This window comes from Serinus canaria, chromosome 2 (assembly GCF_022539315.1).
Source record: "Serinus canaria isolate serCan28SL12 chromosome 2, serCan2020, whole genome shotgun sequence".
Classification (NCBI taxonomy): Eukaryota; Metazoa; Chordata; class Aves; order Passeriformes; family Fringillidae; genus Serinus; species Serinus canaria.
In genome coordinates this window covers 58,481,664-58,501,031 of record NC_066315.1, presented here as the reverse complement: position 1 = coordinate 58,501,031, position 19,368 = coordinate 58,481,664, and the positions used below count along the sequence as shown (strand labels likewise).

General features: G+C 42.2%; 1 protein-coding gene across 6 annotated transcripts in view; it reads left to right on the top strand.

Moving 5' to 3' along the window:
- Window positions 1-19,368, top strand: part of NFATC1 (nuclear factor of activated T cells 1) — a 110,156-nt gene that overhangs the window by 70,929 nt on the left and 19,859 nt on the right. For 2 of the 6 annotated variants that reach the window (XM_050970827.1, XM_050970828.1), the window contains exon 9: window positions 6,667-7,353. In XM_050970827.1, the coding sequence (XP_050826784.1) occupies window positions 6,667-7,353 (687 nt within the window). Of the gene's footprint in view, window positions 1-6,666; window positions 7,354-19,368 lie in introns of those variants that run through there. The other 4 variants (XM_050970830.1, XM_050970829.1, XM_050970831.1 and 1 more) reach the window with 4 other exon arrangements.

The window sequence follows — 19,368 nt, the reverse complement described above, 5'->3', positions numbered from 1 at the left end:
GGTGCAGACTGGGCGTTGTGCACAGTTAAATGTCCAGCTGAAGGCTGCAGTGGAGCCAGGTGCTGCACCACGCTGTGGAAGCATTCCAAGTGGGCATATCACAGGACTTGATTTTCCTGTTCAACTCTGTAGGATTGAACAAAGTGTTATGGTGAGAAAATTTGCCTTTTAAGAATTTTTATCTCTTTCTTTTAAAAGAAAGTTAATGCATAATTTTCTGTACTAGCACAACCCAAAATGCCCTCCACCTACCTCCCACTTCTCCCCACCTGATTTAGCAGGGCATGCAACAAGCTTCTGAATATGATCTTTTGTCTCATAAATATGTGTAGAATAACCTAATAGTTTAACAGCTGTTGAAAAGCATTTAGCAAATGAGTTAGCTGGAAAGCACTTCCAAATCAGATAATGTCACTGTCCGAGATTATGTGGTGAGGTGTACGCACAAGGTTTCCATCTCCCCGAGCTATTCTTGTATAAAACTGTACATATTCGTCTGAACCTGTAAAAATCTATACACAAAACCCAAAAAGGGCTGGCAGGCAGGCAGGCATGTTTTAGAGTTAGCCCTCCTGATGAGTAGCAACAGTAGTAGTGTACAAGCAAGAGAGGGTGAATTCAGATACTTGTGCACATAAAAGTTGCACACACACTTGTGCTCCCTGCAGTGTCTTGATGGCAGGAGGCTTCCTTTGTGTCTGAGTCACCATGCACTGGATTTAGTAACTAAAAGCAAAGGCTTGATAGCAGCTCGACCTTTTAAAGTGCTTTGGCTTAATAGGTGCCTGGGGAAAATACCAAGTTCACAGACAGCATCTGCACAGGTCCCTGTAGCTGACTGTCTCACAAGATCCCTGGGACTGAGTGCTCGTCCCTTGTCGCTGAGGTTGCCACTGCTGCGCATATGTTGGCAGGGCATTTCAGAAAGTTCTGCTCAGCCTTGCTGCTCGGGTGTTACTGAAGCAGGGATTGTTCTGTGAGGGCAGCCAGCCCCTTGCCTCTCCCCAGCACCGGCTGCTCCACAGTCAGAACAAGGGGTGAGGCCTCAAGTATGCTGGATCCGGCCAGTGCTGCTGCAGCAGCCAGCATTTGGTCTTTGCACAAATCCAGAGGAGCTAAACTGCACATGGAGGTGTGTCCACATCCCTAATTAGTCTCTGGTCAACCAGCAGCAAAGCAGTGACAGGAGCTGAGGTCACCAGTGCAGTGTCTTCTGAAGGTGTGCTGCCAGTATCAAAACTGACTGACAGGGAAGGATTTCAAAGGCACAGACAGCCTTTCAGAGCTCAGCTCAGTAATGGAGATTTAGATAGCTAACTCCTCAGCTCTCTTTGAAAGTCCCATCCCAAATTCTTACCAATTGCCAGACATTTAGTCCAGAAGTTGAAGAAACGGGTGTGTGCACATGATGAAAAAAGTAGTGTTTTGATTTTCATACTCTTAACTAAAATCTGTGTGCAGGTGCCAGGGAACTACATCATAGTCTGCACCATGAAAGGAAGCTATTTTGTTGGATAAGTTCAATCAAACTTGAGGGTAAAATAAATACATTTTAGTGCCATAAATGTCTACACTGATAATACTACATGGAAATGGAAATTTGATAGTTAAATGTTAATCAGGATAAACATCTGTTTAATTGATACGATTTTATTTTTTCAGTTCACATATTCTAATAACATTCCTCCCCCCCCAAAAAATAAAAAAAGCTTAAAAACCCATCTGGATTGCTGAAGTGCAAAAGCAAACACACACTTGTTAGAATTGTCAAAAAATATGTATAGTATATATCTGAGCACTTTCTGACTCCCTTTACTGAATGTGCATGATTTATTATTTTTCTTCTAGGTTTGATATATTAACTTTTTACCTGCTAGAAAGGCCTTTCATTTAAATGTGGCCTTGCAGAATTGGCTGAAATATTTCTCCCAGATTCAGACACACACAGAAGGACCATTGTCTCCCACCAGTGCCTTGGTATGATGTCATAACCCCGATCTCTCTGTGTAAGAAGCTTTGATTTATAGCTAGGGCTGCTGCCAATGCATGGTTCTCAGAACTTCATATTAAATTAGATGACATAATGACATGAATTCAGAGTCTAAGAAGGCATCACCAAACCATTGAAAACCAATTTGAAATTAATTTGCTTATCAGACTAATTTAGAACAGTGACTTCTGTCATATTTTAATATTCAAAATCAAGAACTGTTTAAAACCATCTGTCAGCTGACCTTGTGCATTGTAAGTAACAGGCATTAAAAATTTCCCTGTGCCAAACTTGCATTCCTTTTTACCTTTTTAGGGCAAGGGCCAGATCCTTCAGCACTCTTAAATGAATAATGTGGCTTCTGAGTCTCATCTTTTGTGTTTACAATTTCACAAATTCTGGCTTTGTTGCTGCAGTTTATTATAGGCAAATCTCAGTATCGCAAATTCAGTCACTGTTTTTCGTTTTAGCCAGCTGAGAGTCTGCAAGACTGGCTGCTACCTCAGCACCACGGCTCAGTTCTGAGACTGATTGTTGCTGTTTGGTATGGCTCTGCTGGATTTAAGAAGTGAGTGTTTCTGCTGAAAGTGCTCACAGGTTCTGAAGAGCTGTAGGGCTTTGCAGTTAATTGCCATCCCAGGCCTGCTGTGTGACTGACTAGGAGTGTCTCTTTCGGCTGGCAGGATGTTACCAAGTCATTCAAGATTTGAAATATTTGGGCTAGAAGTTAGGCTAATACTGTTTTCTGTTAAATATTGATCCTGGGAAAATTAGTGGTGCTGCCTATATCACTTTGAATCTCCCTCTGTGAAATACTCACTTGTGGAAGTCAGTGACAATGGAAGTGGATGTGTGTTATGACAGCTAGCTTACCATGCGTCCATGGGGATGTATAAAAGGGCTCAAACCCCCTTTTTCAATCTTGGTTTTGTAAAGACTGGCAGTTCATCAAGCATGAGTCAGTAGATAAGTGGTAACACAAGCTGGCCTGTGAGCAGTGCTGTCTGCTGTGTTGTCTAGTGCAGAGGGTTCCCCTGTGAGCTGCCTGGGGTTCTCCTGTGCAGAGCCCTGATTTGGACTTGATCCTTGAGGGTCCCTTCCAAGTCAGAGTATTCTATGATTTTCTTATCTAGGAGAAAACGGCGAAGGTGGGTACTAAGGTTTGTATAAAGTTCCAAGTCAGGTGCAGTTGCCCACACCAGCTGAGCATCTCAGTCCCCCAGAAGTCAGTGAGACAATGGGTGAGGATGTGTTAGTTCCTTGTAGCCCCATGTCAGTGTTTGAGTTACGCCATAGACGCTGTGATGGTAAGGGGGTAGCCACTGAATACAGCTACAGGCTGTTCCTGCATTGGTTTGGGAGGTGTGCCTTGAAATACCCATCGCTCTTACTTCAGGGCCTCTGAAGTCCATTGAAAAGTGGAAGAAAACAATTGCCCTTTCAATGAAAAAAATGTAAGGTGGTTTTCACCAACTTGTGACACAAACAGAATTGATACTTTACTAATATTTATTATTGTTGGTATTTTCAGAATGACCAGGTCAGACCCACAGGTAGTTTGAGTTGTTTACAAATACAAACATTGGCAAAGATTTTTGGCCTTTGTAACTCTTCTTGTTGACAATACATAGGCTGGGGAGAAGCAGGTAATGGGACAGGGTAGCATAAACAAGCCGTTAACTGATGTAATGTAGCAGTTTGTGGTATTGTGTCCTCCACAAGTCAAGTACTACAGTTATTAATGTAAAACACTAAAGCTGAGATCTGGCTGGAAGGACAATGTTAATGTCTTCTGTTTCTTCTGACATGCTCAGCTTTACAGGTCTGATTCCAGGTCATCTGGATCGTTAGTAATGGTTTCTTCTTGGGAAGAAAAGATCTTACAGACCTCCTTTCTCCAAACTGGTACCTCATGAAGACGTTTGCTGATTTTTTAGGGGGTTGAGTGGCTGCCATCCCAGTCTGTATGATGCTCACGCTCACTCTGCACAGGGTTAATGGCTCTGCAGCTGGCAAAACACAGAAAAGTCAGATACAAATCCCTTCACCATTTCAGCAGAAATACTCTTTCTGGTGTGATACTTACACTAGTGATGAGATTAGCATACAAACAAAATATATGAAACAGAGCGATGTCTGACTTTCTTTACTGTGTTGAAAAAACACATTAAAAAAGGTAATGAAAAGACTTCAGTTGAACAAGTTCAGGCAGCTCTAAGCATAAGTAAAGCTAGAATTTGTCAATTTAAAGACAATTTTTTCCCATTACATGAAATAACTGATGCCCATAAATATTAGTTCAAAGCAAAACAACCCTGACTAGCCCTGACCAGTCTCTGTTTTCCCTCTGAATTTGTAGCAGGAGTGCAGGAGTGTAGCAGGCAGCAAGAGTGTCTTTGGCTGCTGTCACCATCTCCAAGTGAGATGTTGGATTAACAGGTGTGGAACAGAGTTCCTGCCACCCATCAGTCCTTCACCTCGTGCAGAGCAGGACTTACTGGTGGTCCTCCTTTGGCTGCAGTATGTGTATTTCAGTGTAGCAACACAAAAAAAAATTAACAATATTCATGACCAGACCTCCAAATGGACCCCATGGCATTGCTTTTTTAAAAACAAAACTCAGACTAAAGTGACAATAAAGTGCAGTGGTGTGCAGCAGAAGAGCTACAATGAAAAGCCTGCCTGAGATCAGGAACCTGTCTTCTGTAAAGCCTCCAGCCTGCCTGCCACCAGGGCTATAATCCTTCCCTGGGTTATAACAAGTCAGACAACTCCAGGGTTTATTGGAGTTGTATTGCCAGTGGTTGAGCATGGAATTATTTAGCACAGGTGTTTCTATAACAGTGATATATTGGGAAAATTCAGTGTTCAACAACCATCATATTTCCAGCTGTGCTGTGGTTAGTGCTAGCACAGTGAACCTAATATAAAACATGTGAGAATATTTGCTAGCTCAGGAGCTTGTTAAAGGTATTTTCTTACAATATCTGAGTTGCTGTGTTTATCTAGGTGCATTTCTTCGGTCTTGCATTTTCCTAAAGGGTGTGATAGTGGTTTTGTCAAGCTGTCACTGAACATGGAATCTGTTTCTCTCCCACCAAGTGCATTAGTAGACCTGCTAGCCAGTGTGCAGCACCCAAGCTGGTGAAAATAAGATTATGAGAATTCTAATGACAGTCTATCACACCTAGCCTATTTGTCTTGAGCAGCACCTGTGCATCTGTTACATATATGGACCTGTTTTTACTGGGGTGCTAGAAGTCTTGAAACAAGTGTTGCAAGCATCTACATGTAAAAGAACATAAAAGGAACAAAGTTAACAAGGGGCTCGGGGACTGTAAAACAAGGGTAGTGAAGTGCATTCACCACCAACAAAATCTGTGAGTGTTAAAGGAGTTTTTATATGTACAGATGAACACGTGCATTTTAAAGGGCTCAAAAAGACTCATACACAAACATAATAAGTGGCTGGAAAATGAATGTTTTGTGAAACACACGCAAATAAAAATACAGTCAGAGACACTCGTGCAACACACATGTATCTGAGCTGAGTTGTGAAAAGAGTTTCATTATTAACTTTGTGTCACAATGGGTTAGTTATTAGAATATTATGAAAAATATTCTCTGGTGTCACCAGAAATTTATTAGACAGAAGATGAATGCCACTATACATCCATACTGGATCTTTGTATGCATTAGAGGCCCATCTGACTAGAAAGAAATACATGTACAGTCTAGCTTGGCTCTGTTATTTTTAATTTTCCTGACAGAGAATGTGGGTCAGTTTTGCCTGTGCACTGCATGTGTTGTAGGAGCAGCTTCAAAGATGCCTCACTTTGGTTTGAGAGAGAAAGCAAATGTTGAAAAGGCACCTCAATTTGACAAAGGATCTTTCCTCGACTGGAGAAAGCAGCTCTGCATTTGTCGCCACTGAGTTGATGCTCACTGACAATCATTTCCGTCCACATTCTGGTAGTTTTTAGAGATGTGACAGCTCAATTAGGGCATTTTTTGGGACAGTGGGTAGAGCAAGAAGAGGTCTAAAACAGGAACCTGTTTTTCTCGGTAGCCAGAGACTGACTAATGTTTGTTAGGAGCTGGCATTAGCAAAAATGAAATGCAATTATGTAAAAAACTAAACAAAGCAGATCCTACTCTTTCAAAAATATGCTCATAATTGAAAACTTCTTGTACATAGCACTTTTTCATATATCTTTGCAATTTTATTTTCATTGAACTCTAAAAGCCCCATCTCTACCTTATTATGCTCCAGTTTACTGCGTGTACAGACATTTATCAAATGGGCCATCGGTAGCTGTAGAAATGCAGTAGTCTATCCAAGTTAAAATTCTTGCCTTGATTACTACAAATCCATGGAGCCCTTGGGTCCAAAGCTTCCACTGAAGCACAGCTATTTGCAAATAGATTTTTATAGCACATTAGTGCTGGAGGAGAGTCCAAAGAAAATAGTCCTTTTCAATATTAGAACCAGCTGTGACTTTCTTGTGCTGATGACTCATTCATTTTTTTTTTATAGGGTGGGAGAACTAGGCAAAAGACACACAGAGTCTTATTCACGACGTTGTTTGTTTTGCAAAGGGTATCCTAGCCACAAGCCAACTTGATCATACCAATACGCAACTCATGTTTATTTAAAACCTTTTTTCTTTTAACAGTTCCAATTATAAAAACAGAACCCACAGATGACTATGAGCCTGCTCAAACCTGTGGACCAATGAACCAAGGCTTAAGCCCTCTCTCTAAACCGTACTACAGTCAGCAGATCATGATGCCCCCTGATCCTGGTTCGTGCCTCGTGGCTGGCTTCGCCTCCTGTCAGCAGCGAAACGCCGTGATGTCACCTTCTCCCAACGCAAGCCCCAAGCTGCACGACCTTTCATCCTCTCCTTACAAGTGCATCCCCAACCCGGGCCACGGTCACCTCGGACTTCAGCAGCCCGCTGGAGGTGTCCCCACCATTCAGGAAGTGCCAAGGTCTATAGTTGTGCACCCAAGCCCCCCCGAGCAATCATCTCACGTCATGCTGCAGCCGCAGGTGAGTCAACATCTGAGCAGTAGCTGTCCCCTTGGTTATCAACAAACACTCTATCCCAACAGTCCCTCTTCTCCAGTTCCATCTGTTACCCAAGAGCCAACCTATTTGCAGTCCTGCAGTCCAACTCACTCATCCATAATGGGTCAACAGCAGCAGCAACTGCCGAAGGTTCACAGAAATGAGTCTCCAACAACCCAACCACTGTCATTGCCAGAGTTGCATGAGGAAAGTAATCATAATTTGGCCCCTATTCCTGTAACGATCAAGCGAGAACCTGAGGAATTGGACCAGATGTACCTGGATGATGGTAAGTCTTCCACAGCACAGGTTTGCATTCACCATGTTGCTCTATCAGTGAGTTCCCTTAAGCCCCCCCTTCTTTTGAATCCTGGTGGAAAAAAAGTTCCGTTAATAGCCTGGTGGAAAGGTACGGACATTGCTTGGATTGTCTTTCTACAGGAAAGGGCCCTTTCATTTCATTTGCAGTAATGAAACCCCATTATCTAAGCATTTAATGTTGTTAGTTAGCATAGAGCTCTAGCTGCATGACCAATAGCTATGTTGTAATAATCTTAACTGTATGTTCTTGGCTTACGCCCCTGCCAGTGACCTGTGGAGCTGCAGTGAAAACATATTTAACATTGTCCCATTCACAATGCAGTGAAACGTCTGATGTGCAAATCTGTTCACTGAAACTAAATGTTAAACTGCTCTACTTCAGTTGAGAGGGCTCAGATTAAAAATGGAGCCGTATCTTTCAGCATCACTTTTCAGTCTGTTTGCATCTGATGTTTAGGACTACCTTTTTTCCCCATTTTTATTGTGGCCATGCTGCTGCTTTTTATTTTCTTTTTTTTTTTCTTTTTCTGGTTCTGTAAGATTCTGTATGTATATATATTTTACATGCAGCACTGAAAAGTTGAAGTGCTGTGATAAACCTGTAAGACCCTAGATCCCAAATGTTTATTAGTTGAATGTAATGAAAGGGAAAATATGGAATTTGGTCATGTGACCTTAGTGAACTGCGATTTAGCATTTGATGCTAAGTATCCCAGTAGTATTCTGGACCCTTACCTTAATGCAGGATGAGAATTCCCTTCCAACATACCATGCTCCTTGAAATGCCATTTAAATGGCTGCATTGAAACTAACTGGTGCCAAGGAACATCTGAATGTTATTGTCCTTTAGGGAGAATTTAAGGACAATTCATTGCACTGTTGTTTTTTTTTTTTTTAAAGGACATTTTGCCATTCTATTTTAAACAGCACGCTACTCGCTGAATTAGGATTCAAAATTAATGTTCTGGAGCCTGAGTAGCAGCTCTTTGCTTTTCAACTCTAGAAAAATTGTTTTTCTTCACTGAAGTTGTTACTGGTTGCATGATAAGAGGTCTAGGGAACTTTTCCTAATTAGGAGATAAGGTCACTAGTTTTGCACAACACATCTTTTTGACAAAGTTTTCTTCATGCAGTGTGCATTTTTTTATCACTTACCTGTGCTGCAAGGAGCATGATTTCAACAAGCTAAATGAGAAATGTACACAAACAAAAAATTCTTGCCAGAATTTTGGGGTTGAGAAAAAACAGAATGGATCTACGTAAGGAGGAGAATTTAGATAAATCTAAACCTAGTGTATAGCTGTCTTTTGAAGAAAAGCACAAGAAAGGGGCAGCCTTCCTGTCTTACCTCTCAAAAATCTAGCAACCTCTTCTCAGACAGAACCATGAAAGCTGCCTTTTGCTAGTCCCTGCTGGAGACATGGGAATGTGTCTCAGGGATGAAGGGTGAATGAAGCTTCTGAGCCATGTCTGTTTTAAGTTTCTTGTGGAGGAGCAGAGGATCTTTGTTACATTGTGGTCTGAAAGAGGGGTTTTAGTATTTTCAGCAACGCTCATTCTCTCTGACAAAGAGTAAATGGTTTTGCCTTTAACCTCATCTCTGTTCCATCACTCTCCTCTGGACACACATGCACACCAGTCCTCTAACAGATGAACAGAACTAATTGTAGAAGCTACCATGTACATCTGCACTGATACCTGAGGTTGACTTCGAAGATCTCTTCAGCTAGCCAAATCCAGATATACTTCCCTTTGGCATCCAGCAGACTTTCAAAATCCTTCTGTGGCTAACCACAACAAATACAGACCAAGAAAGACGTAACAGTCCTGATAACAGTATATAATAGGAAGAAGCCCAAGCCTTTATAGTTCAATGAATTAGGTACCACCAGTTCCCTCTAAGGAGGTCAATCAGAAATGGCTAAAATGATATTTAGGTTTGTCTCAGGGATCACACTGATGGAGCTCAACCCACATGAGCTACCTTTTCCTATCTAAACATTATCTCACTGCTTGAAGAAATGGTCATCCACTCTGTGTATATCTGAAGTGGACTACTACCCTCTTTATATTTGTCTCAGTATCTGAATGAGGGGCTAAAGGCAGGAAGTGTTTTTGTTGGATTTGTGCTGGCCAAGACACCCTGTTCAAACCATGCAGAGCTCTGGCTTGCCTCAGACATGCAGCACAGGAGCATGAAGCTGTGAGTCAGGCTGGAAGCCTGTTTAGGTATATGCTATGTGCATTTCATGAAGGCAGCGCTTTCACCACCACTGCAGACATTGGTTTCACATTACATTTAATCTGATGGAACTGCAGGCTCCTATGGAAAGGGTGGCCTCAATCTGTCTTGCTCTTTCACATGTTCTTCCTGCTTCCTTCAAGTCATATCAATTGATTATGGAGCAGCAATGGAAAATTAGCCTGCCCAAAATAGCAAAATCTGCACAGTTGGGTCAGCTCATGGAACCACATCCACTAGCTGGATCCTGCCCTTGAGAGCGGGGCAAGACACCTCGTGCTGTGGGTTGAGGGCTGCTGCAAGGTCACTCTGGATGGCAGAAGCCCACCAATAGGCCAGAGCAAGTGTGAGTTGAAGCCACTTCTGATGTGATCTTTTCCTCCCCAGCAACTATCTAAACACTCATCCTGTTTTGGTTAAAAATCCCCTTCACCTGTCAGTTCCGGAAGGGTGACGTCTGGGCTCCCTCTCACAGTCTCAAAGGGCAGTTTGGCCACTCTGGTGACTGCCTGGAAACCACCAGTGATTGCTCCTGGTGTCCCAGGGGCTGCAGCTCACTGAGATCAGCAGGGAAGAGGCCAAGCATGGATGCAGCAGCACCTTTGTGCCTGGTACTGTTTCGTTCACACCTCTGACCATAACAGTGAAACAAGGGACTGTGAGTTTTGGCAAGTGGCTCGTACCAAATAGGAGCAATTCATTTTTCCATGTACCTGCCTTTTTTTTTTAAAACAGCAGCTTTATTAAGATATTGCCATTTTTAATTACTAGTATATCCACCTCTAAGTTTTTTTCTTGTTGGAGGAGTGGGTGGAATATTTGTAGCACTTGTGAACAATATGAAAGCCAGAGACAGATCAGGTGTACTTAACTGCTTCCCTTGCCTGCTACTCCGAGTATAACAACCCTTTTCTTCATCCCTGATTAATGAAATATTTTAATGACATTAAAAATTAAATTCTCAAAGCATCGCTCACTTTAATAAGTATATCTGCACAGGATTTTGTAGCTATTTAATACCTCCACTTTTATCTAAAAGTATTTAAGAAATGTGAGGTACTGACATCTAACATACTTAGGGGATTGCCAGAAAAATAAAATATCCAATTGATTTTCCCAGATTATAACTGATAAAATTTTGGTTGCTTGTTTACCACTTTAGGAAGGTTTGATTTATGTATCTAATATACATAGAGGAGTTTTGGAGTAGTATAAGCAGAAGTCATTTAGTTTCAAAGTAATATTCATTCCTTTAGTTCTGGAATATGTCCAAATATAGACCATTTACACTGCAAAGTATGGATGGAAAAAAACAGTCAATTAATTTATATAAATAGAGATCCTTTATATGACATTTTTCTGCTTTGGTAAAAGGTGGGTAGCTGAAGTAATATAAAGAGAGCACACAAAGAGAATTCCATTTTGGCAAGTAAGTTCTGGTCTTGGCAATCTTATTTTAAATCAAAATCTACAGTAGCCACCTGGGCTACTCATTAAATGTGCTGTCCATTTCAGCGTGTGAATATGTGATTCCACATATAGAACATATTTAAAACTCAGGCTGTAAAGTGATACCTGATATATTATGGCTGTGCTCTTGATACTGAAAGGTATCTGGCTTGGATACCAGCACCCGTTTCAAATCATTTTGAGTTCAGCCTCTTAGCAAAGATTATGTCTGACTACCTTTGCTGCTTTCACAGGAAAATTTGATTAAAAGTGGTTGAAATTGTGACATTTATGCCTGGTTTTGGTCCTCTGTGAGAATCCGTGGTCTTTTGCAAGGGGAGAGGGAGTGTATCCTGTCCTCTGCAATGAGGAGCTCTTTTAGATACCTGCAGGACACTGGGGCACCCTGATAGGTGATGCTGGGACTGACGGTGTCTCCATGTGCATGTGCCACTCCTGCCCTAGGCAGTGAAGGTTAAGTAAGTGATGTTTGCCTTTCAGATCTAACCTTGGAGGAGTGTGGGGTGCTGGGTGCTGGAGCTCATGGAAAGTCATTAGGCAGATAGGCTTGAGGGACCTCTTTAGTACAAGTCCATGCTGTAATTTCTTTTAAGAAAATACATGTTATTTAGATATTGATGTGACTCCGTACAGCCCTTTGAGATGTGAAGTGGAATTAGTATTGTCCAAAGAGATGGATAGTTTGGGGAAGGTACAAGCTGATGAAAATTCTTCCTGGTCCCTTGAACCAGATGTGAAAATTTACCTAATTTATATCTTTGATATCAGTATATTTTGAATGTGCTCGTCTCTGCAGTTACCTAACTAGTACTTGGGTCAAAAGCTATGCTAGTCTGCTCTTGAACTAATCCTCCTTCTTTTGTGTTGACTAGGGCAGTTCAGGCAATTTTTCAGAATTTTAACTGCTTTTCTTTAGTGGTAGAAGAAACCCGAAGCCAGAGGCAGGAGAGTGGAAATTCGCACAGCTTTCCGGATGTCCAGGCAGCTGGGAACTGGCCAGGCTCACAACAGGAGATGCTGTAGGTGACTTGAAATCACCTTCCTCATCCCCATTTCCCTTTCCTGGACCTAGTGTAGCCTGTGTGAAACACAGAACTGAGCTCCAAGTCTTTCATTTCACCAGGATGGATGATGCCAAGAAATATTTTTCAGGTTGTAACTGGCATTCCCACGAGCTATTAGATATTTTACATGTAGCAGAATGTCACTCATTTGTGAAATTATTTCCTGCTTTTAGAAACATCAAAGAATGTAATTTTCATTACAGATGAAAATTAAGCAATTTTGAAAAAAGAGAGGGGGGAAACACATTGATACCAGGAGGAAAAAATGTATTACTTATATTCTCAGCAGATTTCAAGGTGTATTGTACATTCTGTAATCCCATTTGTTATATTAGTGCACAAAACTCTACAAAAGCAGTTTGTAACTGAAAGTAAAGCAGCATCCTGGAGGATTCTTTAATCAAGGTATTTGATTACTCAGTGCTTGAGTACTGAAGGTCTGGCTTCTAATCTCAACTTTTGAGATGCAATGGCAGTCCTTGCTGAAATCAGGAGCAGACTCTCATTGCTGGCCATGAGGCCAGGGTTCCACATGCCGTTGAAAAAAATTTTCCAGAATGTCCTGAGTCCTGTGTAGCAGCCAAAACTGAAATAGCAGCATCTGAAAGACAGATCTCCTGTCTGAAGTTTTGTATATTAATTCAGCCTCCTCCTCTCCACATGAATGCTTTCATAAAGGTCTCTATCCTGATCAGATCTATAAATCTTTGCATAGTAAGATGAAAATACACAGGCCATAAACAGAGGTATCTGATGTTTGGATATGTGGCTAGCAGAAAGTATCAGAACCTCATAATCATCTTTTCTAAAACAAGAAGGCTTTTGTTCTTGTGATTGTCTTTGCACAGCTGTGAGTTTTATAGCACCATGCCAATGAATGCACTCATTGCGACTTGTATTTTACTCTGAAAAGGTAAATTGGGAGTATTAAGCCCCCAATAAGTATGTAAAAGTGGCAAAACCACAGGTAAAGTGTTACTGAAAGCTGCAGTCCTGCCAGCCATTTCATTTTGAACATGGCTCTTTTAAATAGAACTTTTGCAGTAAAAGCTGTAACTCCTGGATGTAATATGAGCTTTTGCTAATGTCATTCCCATGAATTGCTTACAGTGTTGAGCCGTTAGATGTCTGACAAGTCCATATATCTCCTATACAGTATATATATGAAAGTTTTTTGTGTCTAAACCATATGTTCTTTTTTTACTCCTCTGTATTCTGGAAATGCACGTGGTTTGGTGATATAGTTTATTTGAACAGGAACCATAGCAGACAGAATTATTCTTTTGCTGAAATGTATCCTTTTTCATACATCTCAGCTTCATGATTAAAGCGATTGGCTCTTAAGGCGTTAAGTTTAGTCTGCTCTGCCACAATTATGCCTTTGAAAACTCCTGAGTTCACCAGTGATTTCCAGTAGTCCAAATGTCATTAGAACAACATGCAGGTAGTCTGTAAAGTCCAGTAACACTGTCTACACCTTTGGCTTGGGCGAGCTTTTCCCTTCCTCCCTCTTGGCCAAGCCTCGCAGCTCTGGGAGAAAACAAATAGCTTTCCTCATGGAAAGTTTTACTTAACCTGGCGTGGTGCCTGAGCCTAGACCCTCCTCGTCTCTAATGATGATTGAAAGTGTACATGCTACTGTGATAAAACACGCTGAGTCGTTAACATTTGGGGCTTGGGTTGTAGGCGATGAGTAAGGGAGGGCTGAAGTAATGCGTTCGAGTCAGACCTTCGTTGGACTTGCACGTCTGGGTTGGAGGGGGATCCTGTTACACGAAACCACACACCCACGGGAATGCATTTTGCTGTTTCTAGCAAGTTTGATGAATTGGGTCTCTCAGGAGGCCCTCCAGAAGACAGCCCCCAGAAGCACAGATGACCAGACTAGGTGTCTTTCCTGGTTTTCTGCGGCCCCAGGTGTGCAGTTGCCCACAGAGCAGACCTGCTTCCCTCTTAGCTGTGGTATGCTGTGAAATATAGTAGGGAGCTTTGCTTTCTTTCCTTGTTAGCACCTACATTTCCAGGGAGGTCCTTGAGCCTCAGGCTTTCAAGAAGGTGTCCAGTGCCTTCAGAGAAGTCCTTAGTGGCTCCAGCCCCATTCAGTGATGCCAGACACTGGCGGAGGGAGCCAGAGGCTGACCAAGGAACAGGAAAGCTGCAGAAAGCAGTGTTGGAAAAGCAGCCTTTGCTTGATGTTCATCTGCACATGCACCTTCACGTTAACACTTGGAGTTACTAAGTGTTTGTCTGCAGCTGCATTGCTCCCCCTCTTTCCAGCTGAGAACAGCTTGGAAGAAGTCACTTCTCACTCCCATGCCCGATTCATTCTTCCATTTCTGTATCAATGACTGCTGGCGTTGCCGTTTCAAATGGTAAAAGTTTTGTTGGTTATTTTCTGTAAGCTTTCCCTGGCAGTCAGGAGAGAAGAAGTTGCTGTATCTGAGCCTTGGTAACATTTACATCTGCTTTTAAGCCTGGAGAAGTGCCAAGGAAAATACATGGCTTGCAGAAGCACAAGCTTCGTGAGAAAGCTTTGTTCCGATGCAAATTATTTTAGGAATATGTTGTTTGTTTGAATCCTTTCTGCTGAGCTGAGCATATTAGCTGCTCAGGTGTGGCCTCGTGCCTTGGCCTCCGTGCTCTCGTGTCCTGAGCCCCTTCTGTCAAAACATTTGTGGGGAAGTTGTGGTAGCAAGCCCCTTTTCTCGAGGGAGCAGAGTACAGCACAGGCCCCCGCAGCGCCTCCGCGGAGCTGGGCTGGCGGCTCAGCCCAGCAAACACATCCGTGTCAGAGGGAGCAGCCTCCCTGACTTCACGTACAGCGCTCTTGGAGAGGCACTGGCAAGCTGCTGGATCCCCAGGCTGTGGAGGGCCTGCCTCTGCTCCCACTTAAGTCAATAACACTGTTCCCTTTGGGTTCGTTGGGAACAGGACCAAGCGCGTGGCTGGTAGTTAAAGCATACATAATAGTTGCATTCATGGAAGCCTGGTCCCTGATAGACAGGCAGAGAGGGAGTTTTTCCAAGCAGATTTCTGCACGGCACCACTCATTGTTTCATCTGTGTCTGCGGACAGCTGGGGGCTGGGGCAGGGGCCTGATAGTGGCTTGACCATCGCTGCAGAGAGCAGGCTGCTTGATAACCTGGCTCCGGGTCCTTCCTCCTCTCGGAGGAGCTGATGCTGATTGCAACCAAAGGAGGCTCAGGCTTCCACAACAGGCTTATCACCAGGCTGGGAGAAAGCTTATGAAAAAAAACAGACCCTCAAAATGTTCCCCTCCTCCTCTCTCACTGAGGAAGTCTGCAAAGCCTGGGCATTGAAAATACCTGGGAACAATTGGTGAGTAAGAAATACAGTAGGAAAACTGCAGTCCTATTCCTCGCTGGCCAGCCTGGCTGGGTTTGGCAGCAAACCAGGGAGCTGGACCAACCCTCTATCTCATTTACAGGCTTCACTTTTAGGTCTTCTACATTTTGCTCACCATGAAACCTACTGCAAGACAAATAGCAGAAAGCTGAGTGAGACGGTGCTGCAAGTGTGTCAAAACTTTCAAACCGTATTGTTCCTGAACAACTGCAGTATGAGCACTGGAACAGTCCTGAAAAAGCAATGCTACAGTTTATCCTAATCCATAATTAGTGAGTTAATTCTTTGATCCTTATGTAGTTACAGCTCATTATCTAAGCATCATGTAAATGCATGAATGTTCCTCACTTGCCTTTCTTTGCTAAACTAAAACGTGATTTCTCTATTCAATTTTGACTCTTCTGCAGCCATAGTGCTGCAGAGAATGCAGTAGACAAGATTTTATTCTTCATGTCTCTACTGTCCAGATTACTTTTGATTTCTTTTGGAGCTAGGGCTGAAGATCTGTTTAATTTCATAACTCTTGTGATACCTTTGGGGATGCAGAATAGGTATTGCTGGAGATATTATTAATCCATTTTGATATCCTGGGAGCAGGAGTCACTACCTTTTCTAGTGCTTCAGGGAAAATATGTGTTTCAGTGCCACCTCATAAGCAAAGTCTTCTGCAGATTACTTAAGAAGTAGAAAAAATGCTATTTTGGGTCACAAGAGAAGCCTCTGAAAATAACTAACTAAAGAATATTTATTTTGACCTTTATTTCTACCCTGCATATGCAAATCCATACACAGATAAAGTGTCTGAAATTATCTATAAGGCCTCGTGTTCTAATTCTTTTACATCTTTGTAGTTGTGGTGGGTGAGAGCGATCTCTTGTACTCATGACTGACTTCTGAAAATCCTGCAGGTGCCTGTTGAGTAAAACCTTTTAGAAACATGAGGTCAGGTGGAGAAGCCCATCCCTTGGAGGTTCTGTTGTGCACAGCCATTGTAGCTCCATACTGCTGCTCACCTCTGAGCTGTGATTGTCACTAGTGTTGGCATCTGAGTGATTGCTATCCAGTTATTCTTTTGGAAAGCTGGAGTGACTGGCAATCTCTTTGCTGTTAGTTGACATGTTTTTTCCTCTGTGATCACTGTGTTCCACCAAGCTCCAGGCTGCACCTGTACTCAGCTATTGGCTTCAGGCCTTTCACCTCTGGCCATCTGCACGAGGCATTAACAACTTCTCCAGGCATCTTCTTCTTATGGTAATGTCTTTGGGTCAGTAGTAATGGAAAGTTCAAATGTTCTTCACAATCTCACATGACTTTGTATGAACTTGCCATATTAATGTCTTTGGGTCAGTAGTACTGGAAAGTTCAAATGTTCTTCACAATCTCACATGACTTTGTATGAACTTGCCATATAAAAAGAGAAGCTGTTTCTGGTGGGTTTTTTTTTTCAATTGCACTCTTTGTTTTCTTTGTCCTGAGAAACTTCCCTGACTCATTGGCCGTTCCCCACTGCACGGCACACCGTGGGTCCCAGCAGCCAAAGACTAGAGCTTCCTGAAGCTGCTAGAATTGGTACCACGCAAATTCCGGTTTTGCTGAGTGTTGTAATGAGTCCAAGTTTTGCCAAGTTGTACCTCAGCCAGACTCTGCTCTCTGGAAGGGCCACCAGAAATGGAGATGGCTGTTCATTTTTTTCTTGTTTTTTTCTTCCCCACAGAGAGTATGTTAGGATGAGGAAAGACCTCATTACAAAAGAAAAAGATGCAAAGCTGATTTTAGGGCAGAAAGTGCCATCAGCCACAGAGAGAAGACTCTGCTTTTTGCATCAGCAGACAAACCCAGGGGCAATGGGTTCAGAAAAATGCTTCAGAAATGGGCAATGCTTCAGAAAACTTTCCAGGAATTCTCCCACTGTTTCTGGAAACCTGTGCTGGACCTTTACAGGCCAGGAAAGCACACTACCATCTATTTAAACCATAGACTATAGTTGGATGAGGTGTCACCACTTGGTAGGAACCTGCAAACCTCCATTGTTACCAGAAAAACTGCTGATTTCTGCCCTATTCAGCACGTAGTCAGAGTTGCAGAGATAAAGGTGACCATGGCCTTTGGGGTCAGAGGGTTCAGACTTACCTTTTTGCAATCTGATATCCCAGATATTTCAAGCCATTTCAATGGTAAACTAAAGTCTTAAAGAGGAACCAGCAATGCTGAAGTCAAGGAAAGGTTTGCCAGAAGGACATGCTAATGTGAAAGCAGCTCCTTGGTGCTATTTTGGTAGCTAACTCACAATTCCAGAGATAGCTGCAGCCTTCAGCTTAATTGGTGTGAGCTTGCTGGCAGAGGCAGATCTGTGTTGCAAGACTCCAAGACCCCCAGTCAAAGCTGGGGCTGCAAAGGATTCAGCACACTGGAAGGGATGGGGGAATGGGGCCCTTTGTGACAAGTACAGGCAAGTGCATGTGTAAATACATCTACTCCATTTGGGAAACTTAAAAGGAAAATAAAATAGCAGCTGTCTCATGAAGCTGTAGCACCATCAGCAAGCATTTTAAAGTTTCAGACTTCGAGTATGAAACTACCTGATGGCGTAATTAGAGAGAAAGAAGGCCTGAGAAAAAGAGAAATGAGAGGAAGGTTAAATATAACATCCCCATTAAAAAAAAAAAAAAGCATAGATGAATTCTGGAAGAAGAGGAGAAAGGATGAGTGTGGGTGTGAGAGAGAGGAGTTTGTCTAAAAGTGAAATGGTACAAATGAGTAGTAAGAGCCCAGGATTTGACTGCCATGGAAAAGGGTGTCTAAAGAATAGCTCACTTTGCCCCACAGTAATTTAAGTATAGAGAAAAATGAGAGAAGATGATGAAATGAGCATTGTGCTCCTTAAACTTACATAGATCCAAGGAGAGAGGGTAGAGGAGTCTTTCTGTCTGTGTTGGTCTGCATTGAGATGGCTGCACTGACTGCAGGTGGAAAGGTTTGGTGGGCAGCTCCTCCAGGGCAGGACCTTCAAATAACCCCATGGCTTATTTCTATGTTCTATAGACAGGATTTTTAAGGAGCAAAGAAAGGGCTTCAGAGCTGCCAGAGAAAGCTCCCATAGGGAGACCAAAAAACCCTCAGAAATATGGTAAAAACAAAGGGGATGGGAAGTAGTCCTTGAATAAATATAGTCCCATCACCTGAACTTAGTGAGAAATGTTCATATCAGTTTTAAGACTTAGAGTGTAACAGAGCATTCAGTAAAAATGATAAAAATAAGAGTATATGATCCATTTATTTTTCCCCACTTGGAAACCACCCAGAAAAAATAGTGCTAGAAGGAGTAGAAGTGATCAGACCTTGACAAGGCAGTTGAGGATTTGTAAAAGCTCACTTTCAGGATGTGCAGCTGAAGAATAGAACAGGAAATCCCCTTACTTTGCAACTTTTGAAAGATGGCATTCAAGTTACATTTAGGATGTCATCCAAGTGCCACGAAATTTTTTTTCCATCAACTTTGATGGGTGTTCTAAAACAGGATGTGTTAAATCAGGGAAAATAATAACAGACTCTCAAGTAAATTAACAGAAGATTCACAACAGATTATGAATCACTATATTAAAGAATCAATTAGAGTCAGCTATTTACATAAAGGCAGAGTAGTAGCAAAAGAAATTTTGAACTAGAAAAAATCGGAACATCTGCTGAAATTTCCAAAGCTATATTTAATGTTATCTTAGGAAAAGCACCTGGACTGAATGGTGTCTCATCACAAATTTTTAAGTATTTCCAGACCAAAATCACTTGGATACTTCTGGGAAAAAAAAATCATCTGCTAAAGTAAAAGAGAAAACTCTTCTCT